Source organism: Manis javanica, chromosome 2 (genome assembly GCF_040802235.1).
Source record: "Manis javanica isolate MJ-LG chromosome 2, MJ_LKY, whole genome shotgun sequence".
Lineage (NCBI taxonomy): Eukaryota > Metazoa > Chordata > Mammalia > Pholidota > Manidae > Manis > Manis javanica.
Genome location: NC_133157.1, coordinates 121971896 through 121991879, shown reverse-complemented (window position 1 = coordinate 121991879; position 19984 = coordinate 121971896). Strand labels below are relative to the sequence as shown.

The 19984-nt window shown below is 38.9% G+C and overlaps 1 protein-coding gene across 2 annotated transcripts; it reads right to left on the bottom strand.

Annotated features, from left to right (window-relative positions):
- Window positions 1-264: 264 nt before the first annotated feature.
- Window positions 265-16879, bottom strand: PHYH (phytanoyl-CoA 2-hydroxylase). Of its 2 annotated transcripts, none has more exons than XM_017642646.3 (9): window positions 16598-16876; window positions 13833-13891; window positions 12427-12537; window positions 11582-11750; window positions 8860-8941; window positions 7435-7616; window positions 5253-5402; window positions 2875-3006; window positions 265-580 (listed from the first exon to the last, which is right to left on the bottom strand). In XM_017642646.3, the coding sequence occupies exons 1-9, from the start codon at window positions 16850-16852 to the stop codon at window positions 527-529; spliced, it is 1194 nt and encodes a 397-aa protein (XP_017498135.2). In that variant the 5' UTR covers window positions 16853-16876; the 3' UTR covers window positions 265-526. The 2 variants fall into 2 exon arrangements, with proteins under 2 accessions (XP_017498135.2, XP_017498137.2); XM_017642648.3 differs by having other exon boundaries at window positions 486-1656; window positions 16598-16879.
- Between the last annotated feature and the right edge of the window lie 3105 nt (window positions 16880-19984).

Sequence of the window (19984 nt, the reverse complement as noted above, 5' to 3'; positions counted from 1 at the left end):
TTGGGTGAAGTCATGGAAGGAATCGTGTCAGAGTATGTGTTCCACCCATAGTTTTACTCCATGATGCCCTTCTAATGCCCATCATTAAATATGCATGTATTATACATTGTTCTGGATGTGAAAAGAAGTCTCTCGTGATATGAAATGGATAGATGGTGGGTTTTCCAGGAGAAGGTTGCAAAAACTTAACACACCTTAAGTTTCAAAGCATTCTTTTTTGGTTGGGTAAAGAGCTAATTAAATGAACAAAATTGATTAAACACATTTAAATTACACATCAATCATCTTTATTAGTTGCAATCCAGTTAGTTTTCCTTAAAACAGTAGTATTTCACTATTATGGTTTTTATATCCATTAAAGCAACACCACCACATTGCAAAATCAACTATTTGCAATTAAGTACCTGATACATGCATTTTGATTTTATTAATAAGTGATAGAGAAGATTACATGTCTCAATAAGAAAACATTTTCCTTAGACACCTTGTTTCTTTTTGGTTTTCTTTCAAAGAGCAAAGGGTTACTTCAAAGGTTAATTCTTTGTCCTTTCACAAGTCGTGCTCGAAATCTCCAAATGTCCTGGAAATAATGCCAAATAGAGTTTGTGTAACACTTTGATTTGTTTATTCCCCATAAGACAAAATAGTATCTTGCATTGACAAATGAACAAATAGAAAAAAAAAAACTCCACAATAATCATATCAGTGAATAAATAAACCATATGCTAAGACTCCAGTTAATTTACTTAACAATATTAAAATAGTGTTACACTAAGATAGCAAGTCCCCAAACAGTTCTTTTTCACTGGGCACTCTTGTTGCCATGCTTCATATCTGGCTGAGTGTTATGCAAACAGTTTACTACCCCTTCTCCTGCTTTCCTTGATGTTATCTGCTTGCCCAATTTTGAGTAATCTACTCCTGATCAGACCATAGTCATCAAAATGATATCATGGGTTACTGGTTTATTTCTTTGTTTTTGATTTGTTCTTAGTAAAACAATTCAGACTTTCTTATTTATTTCTTATTGCTTATTTTTGAGCAAAAGGTATGGTGGGAAGAACAGTTCTGGAACTGACCCACTCTGTAATCTAGCTCTGTCCCTTATACAACTTCGGCAAACAAAAGTGACTTTGGACCTTACAAAGGTACTTACATAGCAGAAATTAGTGTTGCTATTCTAAGTAAAGCTAATAAACTACACCTTAAAGAATACCTAAAGTAAATACAGGAGGTAATTCATATAGTGCAACTTTGACAAACCTCAAATAGAATACATATATATTTTTCTGCTTTAAAATTCAGTGTGTTGGATGGAAGCCTCAGCTGACAAAATATGTCACCTTGGTAAGATATTTTAAGTACTGGACAAAGGGAGAAGGCCAAGACTTTCTTTAGGATCTGCAAACATGAAATCAGAGCATTTTCAAATACAGGATACATTCATAGATTCTGAAGGGAGAAGGGAGAAAGGGTGAAAGAAGAGTCTTGAGCTGGGAAGGTGTTCCAGAAGATGACTCCCAATGGCATGGGGGCCTGCCACTGGTGTACTGGTGTGCAGTGCTTTTCAAAGTATTGGAAGGCCCAGAGCTATCGTTACACTCAGTCTGTTTGGGGCCATGCCACTCCCATAGGAAATGCATGCTTTATCATTATCTGTTACAAATATAAAAAACAGGATCAGCTCTTGGTTCAGACACTAAAAATGTGCTTAGTCTACAAAGCAGATTTATGTATTTATTTGCCTTGACTGATAATTTGTCTATTAATTATCATCGGCATTGAATGTCCACTAGTTAAAAAGAAATACTTTACAAGTGATGTGTATTACTTAGGAAAGCATATGAAATATTGTCTCACACTCCCTATTGATAAGTATTAGTGATCTTTAATCTCCGCTACATGCAAGATATACCTCTTATTAAACTCCAGGTGCAAACTGCCCCAAACAAAAACTTACTTGACAATTGCTTTCTGGGAGTCTTACTGGATTCCATAAAGGAGGCCTGTGATTGATAGCCCAAACCTTTAACTTTCCTTAGAACATAGCCTTTGCCCTTCATTTCCTGTCCCCTAAATCTGTTTTCTTTTTTGTTGTTCTTGTTATTCATTTATTTAAGTATAGTTGATTGTTTTCAGGTGTACCACAATGATTTGACAATTACATACATTATAAAATGCTCACCATAGTAAGTATAGTTACCCTGTCACCATACAAAGATATCACTATATTATTGACTATATTCCCTATGCTATACTATTCATCCAGTGACTTATTTATTTTATAACTGTAAGTTTGTACCTTATTATCCCCTTTACCTATTTTGCCTATTCCCTAACCCCTCTTCTATGGCAACCAGTTTGTTCTCTGTTATGATTGTTTGTTTTAGTTTTTTAGATTCTGCATATAAGTGAGACCATATAGTATTTGTCTTTCTCTAACTTATTCACTTAGAATAATACCTTCAAGGTCCATCCATGACAAGATTTCATTTTTTTATGGCCGAGTAATATTCCATTATATATATGTGTACATATATGTACCACATCTTCTTTATCCATTCATCTACTGAGGGGCACTTAGGTAGCTTTCTATTTCTTTTCCCACCTATCTGTACTGGAAGAGGATAACCTGCATTCCACAGGACTGCCCACAGGCATAAAGAAGCAGATGCAGTTCTCAGGACCCCTATACCAGAGAAGCAAGTACAAACTGAAATTCCACTGTCTTTACTAGTGGGTCTCAGCAACATCTCTGAAATGAGCTCTAAACCCAGCACTCTATACTTCAAAATTAGATCAGGCATGAGAATTATTAAGCTTCTTTAGAAAAAAATCCCAAGACCTTTACCTTGTTGTTTCATACAAACATACCTTCAGGGTGATGCCTTTAATTCCATGCAATTTATTTGCTAACTCTACAATTTCCTTTCCAATGTTTTCTTGACTGGTACCCTTCACATCGATGTAGTGGCAGTGGGCATCAGCAAAATGGCAGGAAATTGCCTGTGCAAAGTAAACCAATTAATATTAGAGAAAAAAAAATCCCATCAACACCAGCAAACCAAGCAAGGAATATTCTTTTAGAAAGTCAGTTATTTTACTCCACATTTGATTTCTAGATTGCAAGCCAGTCCACTGTGTCTTACATCAGTCCTGTTGTGGTTCCTTCTCTTGTTTTCCCAGCTAAAGGCTAATTGAGAAATTACAAGAGGTTTTTAAGTAGATGTGATCTTTATTTTCAAAAGATATATATGGGGCAGGGAATATAATTTCAGAGGTAAGAGGTCTTGAACTTCTTAGCATTTGATCTTTCTAATAAATGGATATCCCCAAGTCCTAAAAAAGGATGTATTCCAGAATTTTCATGACCATCTTAGTCACATAAGTTAGTTACTCCATCAAGTTTGTGATGGGTTGTTATTTCAATGACCACAGATGGAATAAAAACAAAACAACAGAAAAAAACAATGAAAATATCTTGCAAAGGAAAATAATATACACACACGCTCTCAAATCAAAAGGACACTTAAAGTCTGATAGCATTCACATACAATACCCATCTAATTTCTGTCTGAAGGTCAGACAGAAGCTACTTGGTTCTCCCCATTCTTGAAAAAGTCATGAACAAATTTAAGATGCAAAGCAGTAGTTAAAATTCACCTTCCTAATGCACAAGTTAGTTATCTTAAGGTGACCACACCAGTCAGAAGGACTTCCAGCTTTGCCCAAAACATCAAATTTCTAGGCAGTGGAGTCACAGACTCCATTTCCCACAGAAGCCCCAGTGCCACACCAAGCCATACTGGAGCGAGGCAAAAGGGAAAATGTGCAGTTCTATATTCGTGTTTTTATGTATTTTCTTCTAATGCTTAATATTTTTCCAAACATTAAATTAGTTGAAAAGATTTTGAGAAATAGCCAAGTTGGTATATTAAAATTCACGTTATCTGTATCACTGTGCCTGTACCCCGCCTACTTGCACAGTTCTGAAGGTCATGCTCATGGACTTTGATCCTTGTCTTTATTTAAATTTTGGCAGTGTTCATCCTGGAGCCCAATTGCATCCTTTTGGATTTTTAAAAGGCTGCCTTAAAATATTATTTATCTTGATGGCTGAGTATTTTTGGTGCCACTCCCCCTTAAATTTTGCCCCAAAGAGAATGCCTTCTTGCCTCACCCTCAAATATAAATGAATGGAAGATGAAATTTGGCAACTAACCCTTGGCCTTGGGGAAACAAGCAGGGGTTGGCATGACAAACCAGAAAGCCTCACTTAGCCCCGAAGAAACTCCCAGTATTTAGTATCAACAGCCACGTTGTCATGGGGAAATGTGAGCCCACACAGTACTGTTAGATCTGTTGTATTTTAGAGAAGCAAGAAATCTGGGAATTTATGAGAAATGTTGTCAATCTTTAATGTAAGCAATGAAATCATTAAGTTTATGACACTCTGAGGTTAAGGGGTGAAAAATATAGCTGCCTACTAAATCTGATTTCTGGGCAACCAATTCAGAACTTTTGTTTTGCCTCAGTAATATTTTTCCCAATAGCAATGATATTATAAACTTTCCTCTTTTTTAAAGAATCTGGGATTCAAACCTAAGCCTGCCTCGTCAAAGCCATACCTCCTCTCTTTTTTTTATTGTGGTAAAATATACATAACATAATATTTATCATTTTAATCATTTGTAAGTGTACAATTCAGTGGCACTAAATGCATTCACAAGGTTGTGTAACTATCGAACTATCACTATCTATACCCAAAACTTTTCCATCCCCAACGTAAACTCTGAACCCATTAAACAATAACCTCTATTTTACTTCTTGTCTATGAATTGGCCTGTTCTGAGCACCTCAGATAAGTAGAATCATACAGTTAACCTTTCCTTTTGTATGACTACAATGAGCTATATACATTCCAAATATTATTTTTTTGTATGTCAGCCATTGTTTTGGCCTCTGAAAGCACAAGTTGTCAGTTAGTCAAGTAAAGTCTTGCTCTGAAGAAATTCCATGAAATGTTGGGAATTCAGCAACAACAGGGTGGGGATCCTGAAGTCACCTGGCTTCTTAATCATTTGAGCAAAAAAGCATGAAGTAGGCAAATATATATCCTCGTAAATAAACCAGACTACAGGCCAGCTGAGTTAAAAGTCACAAAGCAGTATTGCTTTTAAATTTTAACATATCTTGACATTTTTGTTTCAAACCTATTCATCTTAGGAATTGGCAGTAATGTTAATGCATACCTTCCGGAATCCTTTAGTTTTGTTCACACCAGATCCATGGATGAGTAAAGGATGAAAGAAAACAGTGTCTCCCTTCTCCATGACAACATGCACTTGGGCCGCAGCTTCATCATAGTCCTGAATCCCATGGTACATTATGTTAACTCCCCCCTAGAACACAGAAGAGAAGCCAAGTTTGGATTTGAGGAAGCCAGTAAATAAAACCTTTATTGGTAACTTATCACAAAAAGCAGAGGTTCTCTAAGTTCCTCCAAGAGAAAGAGATAAATTCAATTCTTAAAAATAATTTTCTTAATGTACAAAAGCTTCTCAGATGCCTCATTTTAGAAAGTTATACATGGTTATTAAAATCACGAATTTGGGGAGCGAAATGAAAAATTTGGAATTTCTACCTACCCTTCATTACTGATTTATAAATGAAGATCTAAATCAGCTTTGCATTTTGCAGTAAACACAGAAGACCACCTTTTCAGCCTGAATCCATGATCATTCTTTCCCATATGATATTCTCCTCACCTGGAACTGTGCATAAATCTTTCTTCTATTACTCAGGAGTATCTCTGAGAAGCTAACTATTTTCCCAAACTAGGGGAGAGAAAATGTTCCATTTTTCTGAGCTTAAAACCTGTCATGTCAATACAGAGTAAAGAAAGAAAAATAAAAGAGTGTTCGTTTTTACCCATTTCCAAAGTTAGTTATTGCTTTGGGTGATAATGGTTATGTCTTTATTGAAGAAGCTAAAACAAGAAGTGATTTAAAGATTATAATTCTTTATTGGGGGTGGGGACAGCATACCATCCCCCTTGCTAAGACTGTCCCACTTTCCTTTTGTGGAATGGCTGCTTCCCTGCTGGACTGTGTTGTGACTGTGATCCAGTGTGCCTCTCTCCTAGCCAGGGTGGATAGCCCCAGGCTAAGCCAATCTGACCTCCCACTATGGCCATTCTGAATGTGGATAGAGGATCAAAGAGATAACACATAGTCCGGGTTCAACTAACCATGCCAGGTGCCCCAGCCCGACAGTTCCGACTAAGCAATGACTCCTGCTTTCCTGCCCACCAGAGCTAGCCAGCCTTTCTACAGAATCCTCATGGGCCTGCAGCCCTCTAAACATTCCCTTTGACTTAATCAGCCAGAGCCCACTTCTGTTTGTTTGCACCAAACATTTCCTAACCCTTAACTTACTTGATGAATCTCAGAATTCCAGATTATATATCAGAATACAGACTCAAATATTTTCAGTTAGTACTAATCAGCACAGGAATTCTGAGATAGAAGCCTTTATAGATATATTCTTTACTTCCCACAGAACCACCTTCATTCTTCCTACATTAACAAGTGCTCTTCCCATTCTGACCATCATTGTGAGGTTTCAAGATCTTATTGCCTTATACTTAAAACGCTAATAATTTCCCTGCCTCTGGACTTTTATACCTCCAATATATCCTGTACCAGATCCCACAACTATCATTCTTTTTTTTATTTAAGTATCACTGATATACAATCTTATGTTGGTTTCAAATATACAGCACAGTTGGTTCAACAGTTACCCATATTATTAAATCCCCGCTCCCTCTAGTGCAGATGCTATCAATGTAGTAAGATGTTACAGAATCATTAACTATTCTCTGTGCTGTACTACCATCCCCATGACCAACTTACACTGGGATTGCAAATTACCCACAATTATCATTCTTGAAGAACCAATCTGATCTCATCACTCACAGACTCAAATTACTAAGCCCTGGAAAAACCACACAGTGGAATACTACTCAGCCCTTCCCAGAGCCTCTGCTGGTCTCTCCAGCGGGAAGGAGACAGTGGCTCCCTCGTCTTTACTCTGAGAGCCATCCATCAGTGCATCATGCTTCTCGGCAATTCTAACACACATTTGGTGCTGCAGTGTTATGTTTTGCCTCTGCAATTAGGCTTTATAGTCTTAGATCCTTATACAGCACCTACCAAAGTTCCCCACATTGGCTGGCTTTCAAACACTTGTTGAAAGCGAGTGATTATTTTATCTGACACCCTTGAATTTTCCTTTATCCTAATTCCAAATCCTAGAATGATGTTTTGCTAAGAAAGGAAATGAAAAGCTGTTTGGTAAAGCTTTTCATGTATACTGATGTGAAATCAAAACAATAAAGATTCTGATCAAGACTCAGCCTCTAGGCAGACCTACCTCCCACTGGGGGTAATCGTGGGGCTTCAGGGTGCCTTTGTGTGTGCCTGGGAGAACAGTCAGACAGCCATTGTTCTGATCGATGTGCTCCATGGCTGTCCATGCACAAACTATACTATTGCTGGGCCTGAAGCAGAAATAGTGCAGATCCTGGTGCATAGGGTGACGGGATGTCTTCTTGCCTGAAACAGAACCTGCTGTTAGAAGATGCTTGAATCTCAGAATTCTTCTCTTCTGGCTGAAAAACCAGAACAACGACCTATCCCTGCAAGAAACGAACTAAGGAAACAGTGCTCTAGAACATCAGCCATGAGCGACAGCACCAAACTGGAATTTCAGATCAGCACAGCAACTCCAGATCTTATACTTTTTATCTGGGTTTCTCGTAGCCGAGGACTTAACACACACCATTTGCTGTACATATGTCATTATTTTCATTATACGTTACTGCTTTCTAACTCTGGTTTGGTCACAGAACCTAGTATTAAAAAAATTGATTATAACTAATTAAATTAAAAAGAATGATCAAACTTCAGGTCCCCCGATAGCCTGCTGAGGGGCTAATGCAAAAAACATTAACTAAATAGAAGTCCTCTAAGAGGTTCCCCCTGAACTAGAAGTATTTGGTGTATGGTCACTCTGTAGAATCAGAGGTACCATGACCGCATTTCCATTTTTCCTGGTTTTGCTCTCTGAACTTGCTTCCCCAGGCTACCTGATGTCTCCAGGGAAGACATCCAAGGAGGAAGAGACTTGGTCATGTTAAGCTACAGGTCTGTCATACAAACCTACATTAGTCATTGGGAGGAAGAAAAAGTAGAAAAGGATAGATGGATCCCTAACGGCCAGTTTACTAGTGCTGGCACAGCAGAATTTCTCAGTGTGACCCAAAAGCAACCTGCATTAGAATCTCTGGGGATGGTTAATAAACTGCAGATTCCTGAGCTCTGCCTTCCAAATCAGTCTCTCTGGGAGTAAGTCTTAAAAGTTGCATTTGAGTAAGCACAAGAAATTTAAAGAACTGTATGTAGTATCTGATTCATAAGAATAGTTTAAATTTTGTTAGTAATATGAATATCTTCAGGTCAGGAAGGCAGAATTCACACTATAATGGGTCAGAAAGGTTAAGAAAGCTTAGAGATAATAATAGGAGCCTATGGCATATGAACAGTCATTTTTATTACCCTCTATTTTTGGGAATCAAGTTGTTTAAAAATCCAGCAAAAACCCTAACTGAAATCACTATTATACTTCAATGTTGTTATGATGTAAGCTACCTTAAGACTTATATAAAAGTACATATATATTCATTTATACAAAATCTAGCAGTTATACACATAGCTATAGTTAGACTATCAACCTTAACTACTTTCAATTAAGCTTTTTTTTTTTTTTTGCTTTTTCTTCACAAGAAGAATCTTTTACCAGAATCTGGAGGTTTGTTTATCAACATTGTATGCATGGCCATAATATCGGGTCCAGTGAAGCACTCCACATATTTCAGAATCTAAGGGAAAAGGGAAGAAAAAGTTCACGGGAAAGTGTCACAAAGTACAATTATCTATACAAGAACCGGACGGCAGTACTTAACAAACAAGTTGGTATTTCACAACATTGCAAATAAATCATGAAAACGCCAACAATTGAAAATCTACAACACATTTAATTAAACAGGCGTTTTGAAGCCAGTTGGAAACCTAGCCAATTTTTCTAAAAGGAAGATCAGTTTCTATGAGCTCTCAACTGGGAAGACGGGGATACCCTTCTTTCCACCAAAGCTGTCAATGGTTGCCCAGTGAGAAGGCAGCTTCCTCTTCCTTCTTGAGACACTTCACAAGAAGGGACCCAACATGCAAGGACCCAGCACATTTGCAGCTGTCTGAGGGGCCCAGAGACTTCACACTCAGCCATTCGTTCGACCTGTATTAAGATCTATGAACTGGACAGAGTAACAGAAAACAGGGACACAGCAATGAACGTGCTAAGCAGGTCCCTGAACCCATGGAGTTTATATTCCGGTGGGAAGAAAGATGTTAAACAAATAATGAAAAGGGCAGCTGTGGTTGATGCACATGCTAAGAAGACTAAGCTGCAATGACAGCATGCAACAGGGAGGGCTGAATTAGTCCCGGCTCCGCAGCCAGGACGCTGCTCCCGGCATCTCACCACTTAGGGAGGGGCAAGAAGCAGAAAGGACACTCAACATGGAACGACTGCTACCTACCAGGAGCTGTATACATCAGCCCATTGAGGCCTCACACTAATCCATCAGTTAATGCCCATATTAATTAATAATCCTTTAAAATGAATAAGCCTGAGGCTAATAAATTGCCCAAGTTGGCAGCGCCAGTTAAATGAAAAAGATAGTATTCAAACTCTACTGCTGTCTGCCTCCAAGATATGAAGCACTCCTATGATTCCTTATTATTTGATCTCCTGAATGTAAAGAATGTCGGCAATTTGAGTATGAAACACTTGAAATGTTCAAAAATCCTAGAAGTCAGTCCTCATACTTGTTTTCTCATAAAGCCTGTTATTTCTTGGTATTCACTTAGGCTGGTATATTCTTTTTGTTTTTTAATTTTGTATTAACGTATGATTGATATACACTCTTATGAAGGTTTCACATGAAAAAACAATGTGATTACTACATTTACCCATATTATCAAGTCCCCACCCATACCCCAATGCAGTCATTGTCCATCAGTAGTAAGATTAGGCCGGTATATTCTAAGCCTTAGTCACTCAAGAGCCATCTTCACTATTTCTGCCATATTTTACAGAATTTCCCAATATACTTAGCCAATTATTTCCCTAAATTAAATTAACTCACTTCTTTTACTTAGTCTTATCCTGATTAATAACATTTTTGAAATCATGGGTTTGATATGCTGGGGACTTTTCCCAACATACATTAAAATAAATACCTATTAAAATCATGCATGCATCTAAAAATCATTCCATGAACTACATGATACATGGGTCACACCTTAGAGATGGAAGAAATCTGAAAGTCCTGACAGCGCCTAAGCCACTACATGCTGCTTCTGATTTCAAGCTTTTCATCCATGATTCACCCACACAACTTCCATTTCCATAACAGGACTTGAATTTGGGAAGAGTGGCTGGTTCAGAGGGGCTACTTTCCCTCTCATTTCAAGTCTAAGGGGCTGGACATCACAGGCAGCTTACCTGTACAGTCTTTCTTCAAAGTCATAAGGACTATATGCAATGTGTCCTTTAAAACCATTCTAAATAAATGGTTCATAACCCATGGTAAATTTAAGCAACAGAATACAATGCAGTAGTTTAAAAAGTAGGAAGTAAACGCATAGATACTGATAGGGAAAGACGTCTAAGATCTGCTAAATGGAAAAGACAAGGTGAAACCACTATGTTCTCATGTCACACAAAAAACGTGGGGGTGTACAGATATGCTTGCATGTACATGAAATTATTCCGGATGAATACACAGAAAAGCTGCACAGGAGTGAGGCTGTGGAGGCGAAGAGGGAGACTTTACTTTTCATTTTATGCCTTTCTGTACTATTTGGATATCTTCATTAAGTATCTTCATTAAGTATAATTTACTCTTAGAGAATGTTTTTTTAAAAAGAAAAAAATAGTTTAAAACACACTCACAGCTCCACTGACTAGATTCATAAAACAAAAGGAAATAAGTCAATGAAAAAACAATGTGATTACTACATTTACAATGAACAGCTTCAGCAGTTTCACCCCTGTTGATATCAAGTGTGAGAAAGGCTGTCTGTCTTTAATACAGAATTCCTACCCTTTGCAACCAAGGATAGTCAGCAAACTGTAGAGCAGGTTTTCTCAGTTGGGGCACTACTGATATTTGGGACTGGATAATTCATCATTTTGAGGAGGGAGCTTTTCTATGCATGGTAGGATGCCTAGGTCCCATCAGCAGCATCGCTGGCCTCTATCTATGAGAAGCCAGTAGACCCATCCTTCCTGTGTAACAGTCAAACATGTGTCCAGAAACTGTCAAATGTCCGCCTCCAGTTGAGAACCTCTGCTGTGGGGCCACAGCAGAAAGGGCTGGCTAAAGTAAAAGCAGATTTCAGAGGCAAACATGCAGAGAGGCTATTAAAGAGAAGGAAAATGCAGGAAGGTCTTGAACCTCAGGGAGAGTGCAGTAACTGAAGAGTTCCTCATCTTCTTGAAAATCTTGGACCTTTGTAACCATGTTTTCACTTGGAACATATTCTGATTTTCCAATGGTCACATCTCTCATTATCATTATTCTCTCTGGTTTCACCTCATTTCTGCAGATTCTTTCAAACTCATTCCTAGAAAATCAAATTGGCAGATGATGTTATTGCCTCTGTTGCCAAGCACCTGCCTGGTCCTGCTCTGTGGAAAGGCTTGAAGATTCTGGGTGTGGTTTCTCTCCACTAAACTGGCCTGCTGCCAGAGTTGAAAAGTTCCAATGGGAAGGAGAAGAAAATGGCCCTGCCTCTTAACTATGAGGCTGGAATTCACTACCAGGAAATTCAAATATTCCTCAGCTTAGCAGACCAATTGGGAAATATTTGTAATTTTGGTTACATCTGAATAATAATAGCAAACACTTCCACAGCACTTACTATGTGCCAGGCCCTGTTCAAAGTATTCTCTGTATGTTACTTTATTTAGTCGTAACAACTCTAGGACCTAAGCACTATTATTTTCCCCATTTTACAGATGTGCATGGAAAGGTTACTTTATTTAGTCGTAACAACTCTAGGACCTAAGCACTATTATTTTCCTCATTTTACAGAGGCATGGAAAGGTTAAGTAAGTTGCCCCATGTTAAGTGGCAGTGCTAAGATTAAAGCCAACCAACCTGGGTCCAGAGGTCTAGTCACTTTGTCATGAACCAAATTACTAAAAAATATCTGAATATGCCCAAGCCAATCTTACTCATATTCCCGTTACATATATATAACACATATTTCTGTAAAACAACAAATAGGGTTCTAGTACCTAAAGCGTTTGATATCAGCATCAGAGACCAAATTTTTAATGACAAGAAACCCATTTTCTTCATAAAAAGCTCTCTGTTCTGGGCTTAGGACATAATTATCCCGAGTATACCTAAAGGAGAAAAAAAGCCTCAAATAAGTCCAATTTAGAAATTACAACCTAACAATATGTGTCAAGAACCTGAGAAATGTTCATACACTTCTATCCAGCATTTCCAGTTTTTATTTATTCAATGAAATAGTCTGAAAAAGTGTTTAAACATTAAATCCAAGCATTAATTATTGTCACCAAAAAAATGGAAGAATGATTATATACACTCAATGGGATGTGACTCAGGCTTTAAAAATGAGAGCATATAATAGTATGGAGAATGCTTATTATAATAACATATTTTAATTACAATTATGCAAAAACAAGGCACTCTTAAAAAAAGACTGTAAAGAAATACAACAAACATTTTAACAGATTGCCTTTATGTAATAGAATTATGGATGATTTTTAAAAATTCCTTCTATTTCTCCCATTTTCAAATTTTTTCTGTAAGAACGTGTCTGGTTTTTCAGGTGGGAAATAAATTCAATAGATTGTATATTTTTAAATATCCAGTTCACACACTCTCAGAAGAAATCAAAGTAACAAAATCCAAATAAGTGTACAGCATACATACAAACTCAGATCACTAATCCATCCCTCTGTATTGGACTGTGTGTGGCTCTATGAAAATATTCCTTGGAGATAAGTTCTTCCCTTTCAAAAGTAATTTAAGATATAGCAGTAGACTCAGACACTGAGAAGTGACTGGTGGTTACTATGGGGGAGGGGTTGAAGTAGGTACATGGGGAGGAGGGGGGGATAAAGAGGCACAGAAATTCTGATTCACAGTATAAGTTGGCCACAGGGATAGTACAGCATGGAGAATATAGTCAATGATTCTGTGACATCTTCCTTTGTTGACAGTAACTGCACTTGTGGGGGTGGGGATTTAATAATATGGGTAACTGTTGAACTGCTGTGTTGTATACTTGAAACCAATATAAGATTGTATATCAACAACATTTCAATTATAAAAAAAGTAATTTAAAATAAACCAAAGACACTACCTTATATATCAGTATGACCAGACTACAAGCTAATTTAAATGAGATATATCAAGCCCGAATTTTAAAAAACCAGATTATGAACTTTCTGATATTTTTCCTACTTATCTGAATTTTAAAATACATACAGAAAATTAAAGTCAGGGTCTTCAAATTTATCCAGAATTATTCTAATAAAAACAAGTCCTGGAAACAAGATTTGTATAATGAATTCTCATCACGCATCATGATATATTTTATATCCTAGCTACCACTAGAAAAACCCTTACATACATTGAGTGGTTAAAAATTAAAATTGGGTCTACTTACTGAAATTGTTGAGGATGGAAACTGCCAGGAGAAACAGTTCCTGAAGTGGGGCGAGCTCTCTAGGATGTGAATTAAGGCAAACAAAATTTAGGAGTCAATCTTTTCTAGAAACAAAGGTCTATCCTGGATCAGCACTCACAAGAGAAGACTGCTCCCAAATGGACATCAGGCGGAGTGACAACGTAGTCTCAGAAAACTGCACTAGCGTTTTTTATCACTTCATCTGATTTTCACAAAAGCTGAGGAGGTGCTGGAGCCCAGGAACTTTATTATAATTTCTGCTGCACAGAACAGGAAACCTAGGCGTGGAGGGCTCTGGTCCAGGGTCACCAGCAGAAAATATCTGAGTCAACAGTTGACCCATGCTTTTTACTTCTTAGCTTCCATTTTATTCCACATAACTATTCCTTCCATTAAGCTGCTGAATGAATAAAAATTGAAAGGTTCAATTCTAGAAGTAGAAAGAAACATGTCCTATTCAAAAGAGATCCTTATTTGGTGAAAGTCTGTCCAAAATATTAGAAAGTTTGGTCATTAAAAAAAATGTATTAAATAAACAATGACTCCAAGAAAAGTAGGAATCACACAGTTGAGTATAATTTTAAATATCTTAAGAAACTATACTTTCTAGTTTTCCTTTCCAGTAACCACAGGTTGTTGATTTAGCATCCCATTATTTCTTTTTTACTTCTCATTGTTTTCATCTTTTCTTTAGCTTAAAGAGTAACTTTCAGAATGTCACTTCTCATAAACATGTGATCATTTTAAAAAAATGTCCTTATATAATTGGGAGCAATAGAACAGTCAAGGAGAAAGGCAGGCAGGAGTCAAAATTACTATCTACCACCGGTTTTCCCTGAGGCAGAGAGGTTACTGACCGTGTCATCTCTTTTCAGCAGATGAGGTTGGTACAAACTCTCTTTGCCGCCTTCCAGTACAAATTTATTTTCTCCACCTTACCACTCCTACATTATGTTTTTGTTGTTGTTCTTGGAGAATTTTTTTTAATGATATGGTACTATTTATTATATACAATGAAGCATTTACTATGTTTACTAAAAAAAGTTACATGAAAAAATGGATGCCAAAAAAACCTGTACATACAGGATGGTCCTATTTATGTAGTTATGTAGATGCAGAGAAAAGAAACACACCAAAAAGTTTACAAATAATCTGTTAGTGGTGGAATTACAGGCCATATTTATTTTCTTCTTTATGCTTATCTTCAGTTAAAAACTGCACTGCGTTATACTTCAAAAATTATTTCTTACAGAACCTGTGTTTCTGTAGAACCAGTTGTGGCTGGAAAAAACTGCCACAGAATTTCCAGTAATCTGTTTTAGCCGAAACCACACATATTCACTGAAATTCTAGGCAGAGCCATCCAATATGAGAGCCACTAGCCACATCTGTCTATTTAAACTGAAATAAATTAAAATTGAAACCTCAGTTCCTCAGCTACACTAGTCATATTTCAGTTGCCCAATAGCCACATGTGGCTCAGTAGCTACCACAGTGCACAGTGCTGGTCTTGGCCTCTCCACCAGGGCAGAAAATGATATTGGATAGTGCGGTTAGGAAATACAGATGAAAAAGCTAATCTCTGACCTTGATACTATTATAACAAGGACCAGAAAATTGAATTTTAAAAGCAGTAACAGACAGGACCAAGAAATCTTAATTCTAGTTCCAGTTACATCTAATCTTAGTGCACCGATGGCTCTCACAATTGAGCATGCATCTGAAACAAGTGAAAACAGATTGTTGAGCGCCAAACTCAGGGATTTTGATTCTCTGGGTCTGAGATGAACCCGACAGTCCGCATTTCTACCAAGTTCCCAGGTGATGTTCATGTTACTGGTCCAGGGACCACAGTTTGACAACTGCTGCTTAAATTAAATAACCGTGGTCAAGGCTTTTCAGTTCTCCCAGCCTCAGTTTCTGTTTTCTCACGGTACAGTGAGATTACATCACCTGGGTTCCCGTTATCAGCCGATGGACGGGATTTTACATCGCTGCTTGGAACTCAGCGGGGAAAGCAAAGTAAAAGAAACGCAGCAATCTTTTCATGGGAAGTTTCAGGATCTGAAATATAGCACAACAGGAGCTAATCCCGGTCGTTTAAGGAAAAAATCTCAGAGTTTTCTATGGAGTTTCCAAAAGTACCTCCTGAACGAGAACACGGTCTCTGAGAAGGGAAAAACAATTCTATGAAGCAATTTGATTTTCAGATCATATAATGACATCTTTCTGGATCTTATCCGGCAGCTCACACAGCTCTGAATGAACGCCAAGTCAGGAGGACAAGGGTACCAAGCCATTTCCCAGGGGCTCGCAGGCGCCCGGCACCGCGCACGCCGAGCTCCGGGGGGCCCCGCCGCCCGCGCCCGCCCTGGCGCCTCCCAGCCGCTCTGCGCTCCTGCTTCAGGGGCGACTCTGCTTCGACGTTCCCAGGCGTCTGGGTCCAAGTGCAGAAAATGAGGCAGCCGAGAGTGGAAGCCTGGGCGAGGCCTCCCCCTGTCCCCTCACTAAGCAGGGAAACAGAGGCCCCAGGAAAGCCGGTGACGCTGGAGCAACGGCACGTCCGCCGCGGAGGTCAGCGCGGTCACCGACAGGCCCCCGCGCCGGGGAGTGCCCCTCCGCCGCTGTCCCCCCGCGCGCATAGCGGAGCCGGGGCGCGGGGAAGAGGAAGGCCCCGCGCGGCGGCTGGGCTCTTCGCTTGGCCCACCCCCTCCCCGCCCGAGCCCGCGCAGCCCGAAGGATACGACGGCCCCGGAGAAGGGGCGGCGGACATGTCCCAGCACGACGCTGAGGCGGGTGGCTGCGCGGTCCTGGGCCATGGCCCTGGCGACGAGACAAGTCGGTCGGCCTTCGCCCTGCCACTGAGCGACCCGCGAGGTGACGGGCGGACGTAGCCGGACAGGGGGACTCCTGGGAAGCGCCGCCCAGCGAGCCAGGCCCAGGGCGACGCGCAGAAACGCCCCTCCCCGCCCCGCCCCGAGTCCGCGCGCGGAGGCCATCCTACGGTGCGGGCCTCCCTCCCCGGCTTCTAAAGGACCTTGATGACCCTACTCCAACAGGAGGAAACTTCGTTTGGAGGGACTTAGTAACTGGCGCAAGGTCATCCAATCAGAAATTGAGCCAGACATGTCTACATTTTTAACCCCATAGTTTCTCTTTAGAATTCTGTCTCACATGACTCTTCCTTCCACCAAGTTGCTGAAGGAATAAAAATTCAGATGCTCGGCCCTAGAAGTAATATATGCTGTTTAAAAAAGATGATTTATTTAGGAGGAATCCAGTCCAAAATATTAGAAATAGTTTGGCTGCTCACTAAAAAAGAAAAAAAATATATATGTAAGAAGTAAATTACTCCCTTGAAATGTCTAATCCACATGCCTATTATAGTTTTAAAATTTCTAAAGAACTAGAAATTCATTTTTCTTCTTTTTACAGTTCTGGCTTTTTTAGTTGTTTGGAGATAAGTATGTGATACCATCACCACCATCAAGGCGATAAATATCCATCACCTCTCAAAGTTTCCTCCCACCCCCTTTATCTCATTTCTTGTGTGTATAGTAAGAACGTCAGTTCTACCCTCTTAGCAGATTTATTAGCTATAGGCACCAAGCTTTTTTGTAGATCTCCAGAACTATTTACCTTGCGTGACTGAAACTTTGTACCCTTGGACCAACACTTCTCCATTTTGCCCTCATTTACCCCTAGCAAACCACTCTTCTACCCTCTGCTTCTATGAGTTTGGCTCCTTTAGATTCCTCATATAAGTGGTATTATGTAGTATTATAGTCCTAATATGAGACTAATATACTAATTTAATACATAAATACTACAAAATATACTAAATACTAATATATATTATGTAGTATTTGTCCTTCTGTGACTGACTTATTTCACTTAGTATGCCCTCAAGGCTCATGTTGCAAATGGCAGAATTTCCTTCTTTATTTAAGGCGAATGTTCCACTGTATATGTGTATATACTACATTTTCTTTATCCATTTGTCTGTTATGGACACTTAGGTTGTTTCTCTATCTTGGCTATTGTGAATAATGCTGCTGTGAACATGGGAGTGCAGATATCTCTTTGATACCCTGATTTCAATTATTTTGGATAAATACCCAGAAGTGGGATTGCTGGACCAAATGGTAGTTCAATTTTTAATTTTTTGAGGAACATTTATACTGGTTTCCATAATGGCTGTAAGAATTAGAAACTCCAGTAAGATCTCTTTTCCATCTGCTATCTACATATGATTGACAGAGCATCTCTTTGTTTCTTTTTCTTAATTTTCTCATTGTTTACTTTAATAGAGTTACTTCCAGAATGTCTCACCTTTATAAACATGTCATCATTTCTTAAATGACGCCCTTATGTAATGTGGCAAACTGGTACAGTCAAGGAGAGAAGCTGGCCAGGACTCAAGAATCATTAGGCTACTCCTGTTTACTGAGAGTCAGAGAGGAGAAAGCCAGCATCCCCAGCAAGGCCTGTCCTTGGTCTTCAACTGTGGGCTCCTTACTCTTTCCCCATGATTCCTCCTTACCTGGACTCCTAGGTTCTTTTAGGTTAACGGAAATGTCCTGGGCCTTCCCTCATTAGCTATTCACCTCAAACCCCCAAACTGATGGCTGGAACTTGCGCCTGAACTTGATGATTGGATAACCAAGGGTTTTCGGAGGATGCACTTAGGCTTATCATAGTTTTAAGATGGAAGAATTTAGCCTTTGGCAGGTACAGGAAAGGGAATCTGTCTGCCTCCAAGAAAAACTGTAATGGGAAGAGAATAGGTGTGTCTTTACTGCCCTCACCTGGTGAAAAGTGGGGACTAGTGGGAGGAGGAAAAATGAAAAAAAATGTAAATTATGTTCACCCCTATCGGAATTAAAGATCAATACCTTTACCCTCACTGGCCTTGAAAGTTACTTGCAGTCCTGAGCAGTTATGAATACGAATGAGATGAGCGGTCTATACGTGAATTTTTAATGTTCCCTAAAATACCCTCATTTCACCAGCGCGTCAAAGTCCCTGCCCTCTCTATCGTAAGGCATTTATACAAATGACGTGTTTAAGTTTGTAACTGTTACAAGAGATGAAGGAAATCCTTGGGTGCTTCCAATTATTACCTGCCTTTCTAAAATTAGAGAGATGCTGGGTTTAAAATTTGTCATTTAAGATCCCATGGGGAATTAAAACAATAATTTCTCCTTAGAAGAAGAGGAAATTTGATGTTACTGGTTTTTTAAAATAACAATTTGGATTATTTGGGAATTTCCTAAATTGGCACCTTTAGTAATTGTTGCTAAAATAAACATTTTATAACTATTGAACTATATTTAGAACATTAATGGAATGTAAACGTTATCGTGAGAGCTCTAAGAACTAGGCAAAATATAGAACTTGATCATTGATAATTATCAACATTCCATAGGTCTCCATAAACTTCTGTGCTAATGCTATGTTCTTGAAATACAATGAGTAAAATATACATTGGTTTTTCTGCAGGCAGATCAATGGTATAGTGAATTTTCTGTTTCCTCCCATGAAGCTTTGATGGGCTTCATTACATGTAGTCCCCCAAGTATAAAACTACCCCCCAAAAACAATCAGACTAAGAGTCAAAAACCACTGAAAACATCAACTGAGTATTCAGAGTTGGGTATCAAATATTTAAGAACTATGCAATACAGGAAATCTTAGAGAACAGGTCCAAGGCTTATTTACCCAGTGTTTACTACTTACCAGCACAAAGCGATTGTCAACAGCAAGCTTGGATTACATCAATTGTTGAACATGTCTAGACACCTGTGAACACCGGGTCTTAGGGATTTTACTTGAAAGCCTGTCCAACCCACCCACTCTCATTCTCATGCAAGACAGAGACTTAACCAGAAGCAAAATGATATTCCTCTGCTCTGCTTCTAAGGACATGGCTTTCAATCTGTTGCTCTTCCTTGTGGACTTCAATCTGTTTAATAATTGCATGGTTCATCAGATTTTTAATGGGAAAAGGATGAAAATTATGTTGTCTCTGCAATTACTTAATCTAGAGAGAAAGAATGGGCCGGGTGTGCAAATGAGCTCAAGGATATATACACAAACACACATGACAGTTGAGTATCTAAAGCATCAGT